This window comes from Callospermophilus lateralis, chromosome 8, assembly GCF_048772815.1.
Source record: "Callospermophilus lateralis isolate mCalLat2 chromosome 8, mCalLat2.hap1, whole genome shotgun sequence".
NCBI classification, from domain to species: Eukaryota; Metazoa; Chordata; class Mammalia; order Rodentia; family Sciuridae; genus Callospermophilus; species Callospermophilus lateralis.
Genome location: NC_135312.1, coordinates 39430067 through 39445765, shown reverse-complemented (window position 1 = coordinate 39445765; position 15699 = coordinate 39430067). Strand labels below are relative to the sequence as shown.

General features: G+C 36.0%; 1 protein-coding gene across 1 annotated transcript in view; it reads left to right on the top strand.

Annotated features, from left to right (window-relative positions):
- The window catches only part of Scfd2 (sec1 family domain containing 2), a 399900-nt gene that overhangs the window by 35449 nt on the left and 348752 nt on the right, over window positions 1-15699 (top strand). Inside the window, exon 3 of the mRNA XM_076864547.2 lies at window positions 6855-6982. Within this exon, the coding sequence (XP_076720662.1) occupies window positions 6855-6982 (128 nt within the window). The remainder of the gene's footprint in view (window positions 1-6854; window positions 6983-15699) is intronic.

Below are 15699 nucleotides of genomic sequence, written 5' to 3'. Positions count from 1 at the left end.
TCCTGGGAGATTGTTATTTTGTGATATAAAATAGTTATATTGCCTATGACATATTGAGCTCTCAATAAATGAAAAAAAAAATGAGTTGCACCTATAAAGAGAAGTCCCAAGAAGATTAATTGAATTATCCAAAGTGACAGAAAGAGCTCATTGAACTTGAGCTCTATTGAAAAATTTTTATTAAAAATGAGATGTTATCAATGTTTATTGCACCACAATTCACAATAGCTAAATGGTGGAACCAATCTAGATAGATGGTCGTCAGTAGATGAATGGATTAAGAAAATGCTGTTTATACACAATGGAATATTATTCAGCAATAAAAGAGAATAAGATCATGGTATTTGCAGGTAAATGGATGGAATAGGAGAATATAATGCTAAGTGAAGTTAGTCAATCCCAAAAAAACCAAATGCCAAATGTTTTCTCTGATATAAGGAGGCTGATTCATAGTGGGGTTGGGAGGGGAAGCATGTGAAGATTAGATGAACTCTAGATAGGGCAAAGGGGAGGGAGGGGAAGGGAGGGGCCAAGGGATATAAAAAAGATGGTGGAATGAGATGGACATCATTTCCCTAAGTACATGTATGAAGACATGAATGGTGTGAATATGCTTTGTATACAACCAGAGATATTAAAAAATGTGCTCTATATGTGTAATATGAATTGTAATCCATTCTGCTGTTATATATAACAAATTAGAATAAAAAAATAAAATGAAAAAAAGTACATAAGACATGAAAAAAAAACCGAGATGTTAGGCAAGTGGCTTTATTTTTGTCTCAGTTTATGGGCCATAAAGTTTCTAGAGGATATTTCCCCTACTCTTTCCTGAGGTTATAATGAACATAAAATAATAGCCTGATTGAAAATAATATCTCTAAGCAATTTAGACTTTAATTTTTTGTCTTTTGGTTATATAAATGATATAAGTAGGATGTTTGAAAATTCATCAAAGTTTTGTTTGGAGAGAAACAAGAAAAGCTGAATATTTTAAAAAGAAAGCTGAGTAAAAGTGGGAAATAATTAGTATTGTGTAACAAAGCAGTGGCTATTGATGACTAAAGGGTAACAGTATGACATTATTTAAAATAAAAATTGCAGAATCCTGAGAGAGCTTTACCTGCTTTATAACTTTATGTAGATCTTCACTTTTTACTCTTTTCCATTTTATCCTATGTGGGGTCCACATTTGAGTTTAAAAGAAGAATAATGGATGTTAAGGATTAGAAGAGAAAACCAAGTTGAAAATAATTAACATTCTACATAATTGATTCTCTTTGATGATTTGCTTACCATCAACAAGGCATGTTATAGTAGAAAGATTATCTTGTTATGAGTCCTGTTTTTGCCAGGTTGAGTTGCCATTTACAGGTTGAGTGTACTTAAGTCAGTTGGCATCTCAGAGGATCTAATTGGTCACTAATAATGGCTTAGCTCATAAGGTGAGGATCAAATGAGATATATAAGGTATTTTGTAAATTCTTTTATATGTATGTATATGAATGCTTTTATACATGTATGTAAATGCTTTTAAAATAGGGTACAGTGATGGTATTTGAAAGTAGATCTTAATATAAAATAGTTATACTTTATTTACCTTTCAAAACTATTTCTTAATTTAGTCACCACCACCCTACCATCCCCAGAAAAGAGACAATGAGGGGCCTGATTATTAAAAAGATATTGAGCCAGCTGTATGTCGTGGCACACACATGTAATCCTAGTGACTCCAAAGAGTTCCATAGGCAGGAGGATGGCAAGTTTGAGGCCAGCCTGGGTAACTTAGTGAGACCTTTTCTTAAAATAAAATACAAATAGGGTTGGGGATATAGCCCAATGATAGAACATTTGCTAGCATGTGTGAGACCCTGGGTTCAATCCCTAATAGCACAAAACAAAGGAAAAAAAAATAAACACAAATGGATTTTCATCTGTCTGTGTCAGGTTGGGCTTAGTCCTGCTGAAGATGTGAAGGTGATTAATTTAAGCCAGATAGTATGGCTTTGATTGTCCTCAGTGTCAGTCATTCAGAGAACCTGGATTAATTCATGAATGTTCATTTGATCAGCTTAAAGTGACCGTATGTGATGTGGAGGTTAGTATGATGTTTAGGAAACTGTTTAGGAGAGGAAGTAGATATTAGTAAGTCAGACGTAATTCTGGAATTATTTACAGAAACAAAACAATTTTCAAAGAAACATATCCTGTCTACATGTGGTGTCAGAGATCATGGATACTATATATTTCTCCTAAAATGTTTTAATAGATAAAAGGCAGAAAGTTCAAGCCCAAAGTGACTTTAGTATACTGTATGACATGAATCAAGGTCTTATGAATAAAAGTAATCAAAGTAGGGGCTGGATTTGTAGCTCAGTGGTAGAGTCCTTTCCTTGCACAATTGAGGCACTGGGTTCATCCTTAGCACCACATAAAAATAAATAAATAAGTATATTGTGGCCATCTACAACTAAAAAATATTTTTAAAAAAATCAATGTAATTTATGGTTAAAAAAAACCTCAATGTAATTAAGTGAATTTGCACAATATATTGCCAAGACTTAAGCATACTGAATTAAAAAGTATAGGACAATATTATTCATAAGAACAATAATAGTAGTAACAACTACAGTGACAACCACACATCTATTCAAAATTTATTGTGAATCAAATTGCTTAAGGTACATTATTTTATTTACTCCTTACAACAGCTCTGTGAAGTTACTCTTATTACTTTCATCTTCATAGATGAGAAAACTGAGCAAAATGAATTATGTGCACAAAGGTACACAGCTAGCAAGTATTATTTATTCAATATTTATTGAGTGTGCCGTCCACAAGTCTGCCTTGTTCTAGGTAGTGGGGAATTAGCAATGAGTTAAACAAAATCTCTGCCTTCCCAGAGGGTCTCAGCTTTCATGAGGAAGATACGCAACAAACAAACAAACATGGAGACATCCAGTAGGTCCAATCACAGCAAGGATTATGTGGAGCAGTAAAACCAAGTGAGGAGGCAAGAGTGCAAGGATGGGGTAGTGAGATGAGCTTTGTCACTCTTTTACCTAGCGTGGTGGGGGAGACCTCTCTGATAATGTGACATTTCAGCAGATACCTGGGAATAAAGGAATGTTTTCAGGAAGAATGTTACTGGTAAAGGAGGGGAAAAGGTTCTTGTTCTTGGGAGGATGATATGGGAGGCCATATATTTGGAGTGGGCAAAGAAGATAACGGTTGGACTCCAGAGCCCATGTTTTATTTTATTTATTTATTTATTTTTATTTATTTTTTTTAAATTAATTTTTATTGTAGGTTGTTCAAAACATTACATAGTTCTTGATATATCATATTTCACACTTTGATTCAAGTGGGATATGAACTCCCATTTTTACCCCGTATACAGATTGCAGAATCGCATCAGTTGCACAACCATTGATTTACATATTGCCATTCTGGTGTCTGTTGTATTCTGCTGCCTTTCCTATCCTCTACTATCTCCCCTCCCCCATCCCCTCCCCTCTTCTCTCTCTACCCCCTCTACTGTAATTCATTTCTCCCCCTTATATTTTTCCTCCTTTCCCCTCACTTCCTCTTGTATGTAATTTTGTATACCCCTGAGGGTCTCCTTCCATTTACATGCAATTTCCCTTCTCTCTCCCTTTCCCTCCCACCTCTCATCCCTGTTTAATGTTAATCTTCTTCTCATGCTCTTCGTCCCTACTCTGTTCTTAGTTACTCTCCTTATATCAAAGAAGCCATTTGGCATTTGTTTTTAAGGGATTGGCTAGCTTCACTTAGCATAATCTGCTCTAATGCCATCCATTTCCCTCCAAATTCTATGATTTTGTCATTTTTTAATGCAGAGTAATACTCCATTGTGTATAAATGCCACATTTTTTTTATCCATTCGTCTATTGAAGGGCATCTAGGTTGGTTCCACAGTCTTGCTATTGTGAATTGTGCTGCTATGAACATGGATGTAGCAGTGTCCCTATAGTGTGCTCTTTTTAGGTCTTTAGGGAATAGACCGAGTAGGGGAATAGCTGGATCAAATGGTGGTTCCATTCCCAGCTTTCCAAGAAATCTCCATACTGCTTTCCAAATTGGCCGCACCAATTTGCAGTTCCACCAGCAATGTACAAGAGTACCCTTTTCCCCACATCCTCGCCAGCACTTGTTGTTGTTTGACTTCCTAATGGCTGCCAATCTTACTGGAGTGAGATGGTATCTTAGGGTGGTTTTGATTTGCATTTCAGAGCCCGTGTTTTAATTCTACACTAATCTAATTTATTTGGTCAACCACAGCATTACCTAACTCACTGTGATCTTGGGCAAATACTATATTAGAGAGATGTATATTCTTGTGGCAAGGAAAAGGGTAGTGACATGTTATGCTGGGGAGGTTCTCTGAGACATCTCTGTGATCTAGGGAGAGGTCCTTTTGAGAATAAAAGTAAGGTATATTTATGGACCATAAGTTAGGGAAACTGGGAGTGAAACTTACCCCCTCAGAACTCTACAGTGATTTTCCATTGCCTGCTGAGCTTTAGAGAAATTGTGTCTTTCTGAAAACCCTGCTTTTGAATTATGATAAAGAGTATGTTCAAAACTGCTAAGCTATGTTGTTCTTCTTACAGTGTGAAATTAATTACAAATTCCTTGGAATCCTGTCCCTTACAGATTGAAGCCAAAAGACCTGACAAGAAATACAGGGCCCCCATAGTATGGCTCCCATCCTCTCTTGCCCTTACTTCTTCTGTCCCTCCCCTTGTACCTTGGCATAGAACAAAACAGCCCTAGGACTTTGTATATTCCAAAATGTCCTACTTTCTTCTGTGACTACAATTTTATATTTTCTTTAAAGCCTTTCCTCACGGCTTCTCCTTCCTAGATTGAGTTATAACTTCTTTCCTTGGCTGCTTTTGGAGTTTGGGTTTTGTTGTATTTGCTCATAATTTCCAGTTGAAATCCTTCCTTTAGCTCCTCACCTTCTAGACAGGATTAGATTTGCATAAAGATCTATGCAAGTGTTGATCATGGCTCTTACCACACTTTTTTTTTTTTTTTAATTTCTCTTTCAGACTAAGTAATTGAAATCTTGTTTTTAGAATCTAAATTCCAACCAGATACCAGGCTTGGCATGTAGTTTACTTCCTCACTTAAATTACACTTATAATAGATGCAGAGTTGTATTAGGGTTTTCTAAGTGAGCAGAACCAATAGAATGGGTATATAATTATAAAGGAGGATTTATTAGATTGGCTTAGATGCTGTTCCTACAATGGCCATCTATAAACTGGAGAGTTGGGAAACCAGTAACTGCTCAATCCAAGAAATGGGAAGCTTCAGGACAGGAGGGTCCATTGATGTAACCCCAGTCCAGGCTGAAGGTCTGGAAGCTCCCTGGAGAATTGCTGGTGTGAGTTACATTCAAAGGCTGAAGAACCTGGAGGCTGATGTCTTATGGCAGCAGCAAAAGCCACACCTGCTCAAGAACCACTCACTGTGCATGTGACTGACTTTCCTCCTTTGCTTTTTGTTCCATCTGGGCCCCCACTCTATTTGATAATATTACCCACATTCAGGGTTGGTCTTCTTTCCTCAGTTGGCTGACCCACATGCCAGTGTTTCTGGAAACACCCTCATAGACACACCCAGAAATATGCTTTACTAATTTTCTAGTTGTCTCTCATTCCAGTCAGGTTGACAACCAAGATTAACCATCACAAGAGTAATCAGGTTGAAAGTTTTGATCAGATTAAACCAAGAAGAGTATTTTGAACAGTGATTTCATTTCACTATGGGGAAATAGATGATAATAAAGCAACTACTGTTTAATGAAAGATCACTGTGTGCCAGACATTAAAATTAGGGCTAAGTTATGAAATTTCAGCATTCCAGCTCAAATCCAAACTTGAAAGATGCATTTTGTTAGGTATAACTTTAAAGCTAAACTTTTAAAACTAAAATTTAAAAAATGCATTCATTTTCAAACGAGTGCTAACTGGATAGTAGGAGAGTTAGTGGTGCTTTAAATAGAGGAAGAAGTCCTTAAAAAGGGACAAAAGTCATCTTTGTTTCTTTATGTTCTGTTTTGAAAATGTTACTACAAATGTGTATACTTGGCTACATGGCAGATATCTTCCGGAAAGAACACTGTACTCATTTATAATTTGGACATGGCATGTTGGGTAAGACAGAGGGCTATTGGGGAAGAAACCCAGATGAGACCCTGCATAATGCAATGCTTCGAGCAGTCATAAACAGTTAATTGTAAAGGCTTCTGCAAGGGCCATCTTTCCAACCTAAGGCCCAAAGTGGAATACTTTAGCCCATGGTTTCTTAGTGCTAGTCCTGATTTTTATTCAGCAGGAAGCCTACTAATTAGGAAGTCTATTGAGTAATTTTTGAACCGGAATTCTCATTGCTGATTGCTTTGTATTTCTCAGAAAAGTATGTTATTTTAAATTGACACATGGCTTATAATCACTGATAAAGTAATTTTTAGACAAATGTCGAATTTTGACTTGCTTAACATTTATGTTACTCTAGTAAAGTTGAATTACACTCTGAAGTACTTTCAAGTGAAAAATCTCAAAAAAGTTTTTATGTATTTTCCTATACTTCTCATGGCACAATATAACTTTTATTCCTTTTTTTTTGGTTTTGATTTTATAAACTCCTAATTTCTCAATAATTTGTGCCAATTAAACAAATTAGATATTTCTTATTGAATCCTAATCCTAATGAGTCTGTTGGTAAGAAAAACTGTATTAGTGCTCAAAAGTGCTTTCAGCCCTTTACATTTTCTGGTATAAATTTATTCTAAAGCTCTTGTTGTGGTTGTTCTGTTGCAGTGACACAGCTGCGAAAGCCCTGTGGGAAGCCTTACTGAACACCAAGCACAAAGAGGCAGTGATGGAAGTTCGGAGACATCTAGTGGAAGCAGCAAGCAGAGAAAACCTGCCAATCAAGATGAGTATGGGTAAGCCTTTCTACTCCACCTAGGAAACTTCTGTAAGCCTGCTCTGAACTGTGTACCAGTCTAGCCAATGTGGTGAAAATACTGAATGCATTTGTGAACTGCTGAAAGAATAGGGAAGAATTATGTGCACACTGCCCTTGGGCTTGGCATTGATGACTTTTCTTAGAATGCTTGGGAACTTTAGGAAAGTTCTTGCTTACAAAGAATAATTCTTTTAGTTTCTTAACTGATTCTAAAACTATCAAAATCAGTCTGGACTAACTTCTCTTAATTCTATTCTACCCCTACTCCCCTTTTTCTCCCCGTCCAACTTATAGTAGATGAAAGTTCTTTCATTGGTTTTGAATTAATGAATGAACTATTATTCTGAAAAAGCAACTGAGCAGACAGATATGTTCTATCCTGGCCCCTCACCCTAGAGCAGTCTGCTAATTGTCCAGTCACATGAATGTTACTTCTTCTTCACCATAGATCACATACTTCATGTTTCTCTCTCTCTTTCTAACATTCAACTTTGTCTTTGGAAGAATGTGGCTGCAATGAATTTTAAGTGTTTTAAACATTATTAATTAATTCATTAATTTATTTTTGTGATACTGGAGATTGAATTTAAGGCCTTGTGCTTTCTAGTGCTCTACCACTGAGCTACATCTGCAGCTGAAATTTCTTTAAAATATTTTTTCTTTTTACCAAAAAGTAAAACAAAATCACAGAAGTAATATTTTTATTTTAGAAAATAAATTTGGCTTTTCAAGTTTTTTAATTCCTTCCCATCAGAATCCACTTTAGCAGGAGTGTGACTCCCTCCCCATCCAGATACAAACAGCCAGGAAACTTCATGGACCTCTCAGGGGTCGTGTCTGTAGGGAAGTAGAGGGGATCCCCAACCCCCAACCCCCCATATCACCAGCGGTGACTCCCAAGGTCTTAGCCGCCAGTTTACCACAGCACTGGGGCTTAAATAGGACACGCAGTGGGGCTGCAAGTGTAACTAGATCTCTGGGGAAACGCTTCTGGGGAACAGGACCTGGCTGGCTGGCTGACAGGAGGAAGGGGGAAAGGGCCGGAGAAGTGAAACAGCTCTGGACTGACAAGTCTGAGAGACTCCCAGGAGACACATTACAGGGATTGCTGGGGCAGGTAGAGAGCAGAAGCTCTGCTTGGAAGGCACAGCTCCGCCTACTAGAAGAGAAGAAAATGGATCTCTAAGACTTCAATATTTTTTTTTTCTTCTTCTTCTCTCTCTGTTACTTTCTCCCCTTTTCTTTCTCTCTTTCTTTCCTGTTTAAAGTTTTATTGTTCTTTTCATTCTCCTCTAATCTATCTATCTCTCTCTCCTTCTTTGTTTTTAAGAGCACCTTCATTCCCCTCCCCCCAACTTTCATCCCAAGCATTATGTCTTCCATTACGTGTAATTGTCTAATTGCAAATAGGTGAATGTCTCGAGGCTGTCTATAGGGCTCCTAAATACCTAGCTACTACCAACACCCTGACCCAATTGCCTGTTAGTATCCCCCTTCAGTAGAGCAATCTTCTAAAGTAGCCAAGACATACTAAACCTCGTACCATCATAGCACCTAACCTAAACATATAGTCCTAAGAACAAACAACAAATCACTATATGCATACAGAACCTGGAAGCCTTTTATGAATTGAATGAATCAGCTTTAAAGTACAATAAAGCCCCAACATATCTAGGCATAATCTCCCACCACAAAGGAGAGACAACAGACATATACAAAGCCAAAACAAATGTATAGGAGAAAGCAGTTACAAAGCAGTCAAACAGAGCCGGAAAGTAACATGAACAACATGAAAAAACAAGGGAAAAAAGGACTACAAACAATGCAAGACAACTTAAATCTACAGGAGGACCTAGAAGCATCAGAAACATGGACAGGGAAAGAAATTAAGGCATACCTAACTCAGATGGAACAGAATATTAGAGAAGACATGAGACAGCAAGTCCAAGCATTGAAAGTATATTTTGAAAACGAACTAAACAAACAAATTCAAACTGCAAAGAAGTAGCTTTACCAGGAGATAGAGATTTTTTAAAAAAACCAAACAGTAATCCTAGAAATGCAAGAAAACATAAACCAGATTAAAAACTCTAACAAGAATATTACAAATAGACTAGATCAAGTAGAAGTCAGAACATCAGATAATGAAGACAAAGTTTATCAACTTGAAAAGAATATAGTCAACACAGAAAAGATGCTTAAATCTCATGAGCAATCTATCCAAGAGATATGGGATCTCATAAAAAAACCAAATTTGAGAGTCATTGGTATAGAAGAAGGCACAGAGTTTCAAACCAAAAGAATGGACAACTTATTAAAGGAAATAATCCTAGAAAACTTCCCAGAGCTGAAAGATGGAATGGATTGCCAAATCCTGGAAGCCTACAGGACCCCAAACATCCAAAACCATAATAGACCAACTCCAAGACATATAATTATGAAGATAGATAACATACAGAACAAGGAGAGAATATTAAAAGCTACGAGAGAAAGGAGGCAGATTACATTCAGGGGTAAACCAATTAGGTTAACAACTGATTTTTCATCACAGACTTTGAAGCGAGAAGATCCTGGAACAACGTATTTCAAACGCTAAAAATAATGGATTCCAACCAAGAATACTGTATCCAGCTAAATTAAGCTTCAGATTTGACAATGAAATTAAAATCTTTCACAATAAACAAAAGCTAAAAGAATTTGCAGCCAGAAAACCAGCACTGCAAAGCATTTTGAGCAAAATACTACAAGAAGAGGAATTGAAAAATAGCGACCAAAACTAACAGTGGGAGGTATCTCAGTAAAGGGGGAGAAAAATAACCAAAGAGGAAAAACTATCCAAACTAAAATAAATAAATAAATAAACATGACTGGAAGTACAAACCTTATTTCAATTGTAACCTTAAATGTTAATGGCTTAAATTCACCAATCAAGAGACATAGGCTAGTAACCTGGATTAAAAAAACTAATCCAACAATATGCTGCCTTCAGGAGACTCATATCATAGGAAAAGACATACACAGGCTGAAGGTGAAAGGTTGGGAAAAATCATACCACTCACATGGCCCTTGGAAGCAAGCAGGAGTGGCCATACTCATATCGAATAAAATCAACTTCAAACCTAAGTTAATCAAAAGGGATAAAGAAGGACACTATATACTGTTAAAAGGAACCATCCACCATCAAGACATAAAAATTATCAATTTGTATGCACCGAACAATGGTGCTGCAATGTTCATAAAACAAACTCTCCTCACGTTCAAGAGTCAAATAGACCACAGCACAATAATTATGGGGGACTTCAACACACCGCTCTCACCATTGGACAGATCCTCTAGACAAAAGCTGAACAAAGAAACTATAAAACTCAATAACGCAATCAATAACCTAGACTTAACCGACATATATAGAATATATCAACCATCATTAAGTGGATACACGTTCTTCTCAGCAGCACATGGATCCTACTCAAAGATAGACCATATATTATGCCATAGTGCGACTCTCAGTAAATATAAAGGTGTGGAGATAATACCATGCACCATATCTGATCATAATGGAATGAAACTGAAAATCAATGATAAAAGAAGGAAGGAAAAATCCTACATCACATGGAAAATGAACAATATGTTACTGAATGATCAATGGGTTACAGAAGACATTAAGGAGGAGATAAAAAAATTCTTAGAGACAAATGACAATACAGACACAACATACCTGAATCTATGGGACACAATGAAAGCAGTTTTAAGAGGGAAATTCATTTCTTGGAGTTCTTTCCTCAAAAAAAGAAAAAAACCAACAAGTAAATGAAATCACACTACACCTCAAAAACCTAGAAAAGGAAGAGCAAAACAACAGCAAATGTAGTAGAAGACAAGAAATAATTAAAATTAGAGCAGAAATCAACAAAATTGAAACAAAAAAGCACCATTGAAAAAATTGAAAAAACTAAAAGTTGGTTCTTTGAAAAAATAAATAAGACCGACAGGCCCTTAGCCATGCTAACGAAGAGAAGAAGAGAGAGAACTGAAATTACTAACATATGGGTTAAAAAAGGCAATATCACAACAGACACTACAGAAATACAGAAGATAATTAGAAAGTATTTTGAAACCCTATATTCCAATAAAATAGAAGATAGTGAAGATATTGATAAATTTCTTAAGTCATACAATCTGCCCAGATTGAGTCAGGAAGACACACAATTTAAACAGACCAATAACAAAAGAAGAAATAGAAGAAGCCATCAAAAGACTACCAACCAAAAAAAGCCCTGGACCGGATGGGTATACAGCGGAGTTCTACAAAAACTTCAAAGAAGAATTAATACCAATACTTTTCAAGCTATTTCAAGAAATAGAAAAAGAAGGAGTTCTTCCAAATTCATTCTATGAGACCAACATCACCCTGATCCCGAAACCAGACAAAGACACTTCAAAGAAAGAAAACTACAGACCAATATCTCTAATGAACTTGGATGCAAAAATTCTCAATAAAATCCTGGCGAATCGAATACAAAAACATATCAAAAAAATTGTGCATCATGATCAAGTAGGATTCATCCCTGGGATGCAAGGCTGGTTCAATATACGGAAATCAATAAATGTAATCCACCACATCAATAGACTTAAAGACAAGAACCATATGATCATCTCTATAGATGCAGAAAAAGCATTTGACAAAGTACAGCATCCCTTTATGTTCAAAACACTAGAAAAACTAGGGATAACAGGAACTTACCTCAACATGGTAAAAGCTATATATGCTAAACCTCAGGCTAACATCATCCTAAATGGAGAAAAACTGAAGGCATTCCCTCTAAAATCTGGAACAAGACAGGGATGCCCTCTATCACCACTTCTATTCAATTTAGTTCTTGAAATACTAGCCAGAGCAATTAGACAGACAAAAGAAATTAAAGGCATAAAATAGGAAAAGAAGAACTTAAATTATCGCTATTTGCAGATGACATGATAATATATTTAACAGACCCAAAAGGGTCTACAAAGAAACTGCTAGAGTTAATAAATGAATTCAGTAAAGTGGCAGGATATAAAATCAACACACATAAATCAAAGGCATTCCTGTATATCAGCAACAAAACTTCTGAAATGGAAATGAGGAAAACCACTCCATTCACAATATCCTCAAAGAAAATAAGATACTTGGGAATCAACCTAACAAAAGAGGTGAAAGATTTATACAATGAAAACTACAGAACCCTAAAGAGAGAGATAGAAGAAGATCTTAGAAGATGGAAAAATGTACCCTGTTTTTAGATAGGCAGAACTAACATCATCAAAATGGCGATATTACCCAAAGTTCTCTAGAGGTTTAATGCGATGCCAATCAAAATCCCACCGGCATTTTTTGTAGAAATAGATAAAGCAACCATGAAATTCATATGGAAAAATAAAAGACCCAGAATAGCAAAAGCAATTCTAAGCAGGAAGTGTGAATCTGGAGGTATAGCAATTCCAGAGTTCAAACTGTACCTCAAAGCCATAGTAACAAAAACAGCGTGGTACTGGTACCAAAACAGGCAGGTGGACCAATGGTACAGAATAGAGGACACAGAAACCAATCCACAAAAGTACAACTTTCTTATATTTGATAAAGGGGCTAAAAGCATGCAATGGAGGAAGGATAGCATCTTCAACAAATGGTGCTGGGAAAACTGGAAATCCATATGCAACAAAATGAAACTGAATTCCTTTCTCTCGCCATACACAAAAGTTAACTCAAAATGGATCAAGGAGCTAGATATCAAATCAGAGATACGGTGTCTGATAGAAGAAAAAGTTGGCTGTGATCTACATACTGTGGGGTCGGGCTCCAAATTCCTTTATAGGATGCCCATAGCCCAAGAGTTAATAACAAGAATAAACAAATGGGACTTACTTAAACTAAAAAGTTTTTTTCTCAGCAAGAGAAACAATAAGAGAGGTAAATAGAGAGCCTACATTTTGGGAACCTATTTTTACCCCCCACACTTCAGATAGAGCCCTAATATCCGGAATATACAAAGAACTCAAAAAATTAAACAATAAGATAACAAATAACCCAATCAACAAATGGGCCATGGACCTGAACAGACACTTCACAGAGGACATACAATCAATCAACAAATACATGAAAAAATGCTCACCATCTCTAGCAGTCAGAGAAATGCAAACCAAAACCACCCTAAGATACCATCGCACTCCAGTAAGATTGGCAGCCATTACGAAGTCAAACAACAATAAGTGTTGGCGAGGATGTGGGGAAAAGGGTACACTTGTACACTGCTGGTGGGACTGCAAATTGGTGAGGCCAATTTGGAAAGCAGTATGAAGATTCCTGGGAAAGCTGAGAATGGATCCACCATTTGACCCAGCTATCGCCCTTCTCGGACTATTCCCTGAGGATCTTAAAAGAGCGTACTATTGGGATACTGCCACATCAATGATCATAGCGGTACAATTCACAATAGCTAGACTGTGGAACCAACCTAGATGCCCTTCAATAGATGAGTGGATAAAAAAAATGTGGTATCTATACACAATGGAGTATTACGCAGCACTAAAAAATGACAAAATCATCGAATTTGCAGGGAAATGGATGGCATTAGAACAGATTATGCTAAGCGAAGTTAGTCAATCCTTAAAAAACAAATGCCAAATGTCTTCTTTGATATAAAGAGAGCAACTAAGAACAGAACAGGGAGGAAGAGCATGAGGAAAAGATTAACATTAAACAGAGATGAGTGGGGGGAGAGAAAAGGAGAGAGAAGGGAAAGCATATGTAAATGGTAGGAGACCCTCAATGTTACACAAAATTACATATAAGAGGTTGTGAGGGGAAAGGGGGGGAAACAAGGGAGAGAATCAAACAACAGCAGATGAGGTAGAGAGGGAAGATGGGAGGGGAGGGGAGGGGGGATAGTAGGGGATAGGAAAGGCAGCAGAATACAACAGTCACTAATATGGCATTATGTAAAAATTGTGAATGTGTAACTGATGTGATTCTGCAATTTGTATTTGGGGTAAAAATGGGAGTTCATAACTCACTTGAATCAAATGTATGAAAGATGATATGTCATGAGCTTTGTAATGTTTTGAACAACCAATAAAAAAAATTAATAACTTTAAAAAAATAAAGTTTTTTGTTTTTAATAATACATTAAATTTTAATATGGAAATATTAAAATATGACTATTGAGTCTGGTTAATAGGTAGAATTTATTTCTTGAAACTTGCAAAAATTAATTATTTTAAAAATAAGGTTTCTTATAATCTGCTTTTTGATATCTACTAAATATTAGTATATTGATAGTCTTTCTTTTATTTTCAGTAATGTGATACTTTTTTGATACTTTTCTATGTCTGGTTAATTTTACTTAATCATGATAACCTCCAGACCATTCAAATGACACTTCTTTATAGCAGAATAAAACTCAGTTGTGTGTGTGTGTGTGTGTGTGTGTATGTATATATATATATATATATATATATATATATATATATATATATATCCCATATATTTTTTTTAACCCACTCATCTGTTGATGGGCATTTAGCCTGATTCTATACCTTGGCTATTGTGAATACTACTACTGCAATAAATGTGGGTATGCAGGTATATGTTTTTCACACTGACTTCCTTTACTTTGGATAGATACCTAGGAGTAGAATTGCTGGGTAGTGTGGTAGATCTATTTTTATATTTTTTAGGAATCTGCATACTGCTTTCCATGGAGGGAGCCTAAGTTTTTAATTATGGTACAATAATAAAAAGTCAAACTATCAAGTTGAAATAGAACAAAAATTTGGAAATAGAACAATGTAGATGAGCCTAGGAAGAAAAAAGTTATAGGGTCATTACATGAAAATGCAATTATGACTTTTAATATATTAAGTGACTATATGTGAGAATTTTAAAGAACATAGTAATGATAAGAAAAGTGAAAATAATTAACTTTTGTGCCAAGAGTTTCTACTTCTTTACATGTGTAGCTTTATTTAATCATTACAGTAATTCTATGAGCTAGGAACAATTCACATATCCCATTTTTTTCAGATGAGGAAACCAACAAAAATTAAGTCACTCAAGATCATACATCTGATAAAGGGTAGGACTGGAATTCAAATCCAAGCATTCTGATGGCAGAGGATGTACACTTTGTTTATAAAATTATGCTAATTCCATGTAATCAGTGCCAGAAGTCTTACATGTTGTTTGGGGTAGAAATAAAGTTACTGCTTTGAGAGCATTCTGGCATTTAATTACCAATTTTAGTTCCCTTCCTCCTTCCTTTTCTTATGCCTTTATTCTTTCTTTTTTTCCTTCCTCCCTCTTTTATTTCCTGTCTTAGGTATACATTACTAACAAGTGTATTTACCTTTTAGAATCCCTTATTCATGAACATGTTGAAACAAGAATTAATTTGTATTGTGAATCATCAAAGTAGGAATGCACAAGGGGTCTTAATGATAAGGTTAGTTTACGTTGTGTTTCAGTGACATAACCTTATGATGCTGTCACAGAGCAGAAATCAATTCTGATTGCTCACTGTAGGACTCTCAAAAGATCAAGAAATTTTATTTTTTGTGAAGAGCCAGGAAAAAAATAAAAAGGCAGATCCCCCATGAGGAAATCAAATGTCAATGTTTGCATTTTCTCCTCTCCCCCATATTAGGTAAAATGGTTTTCTT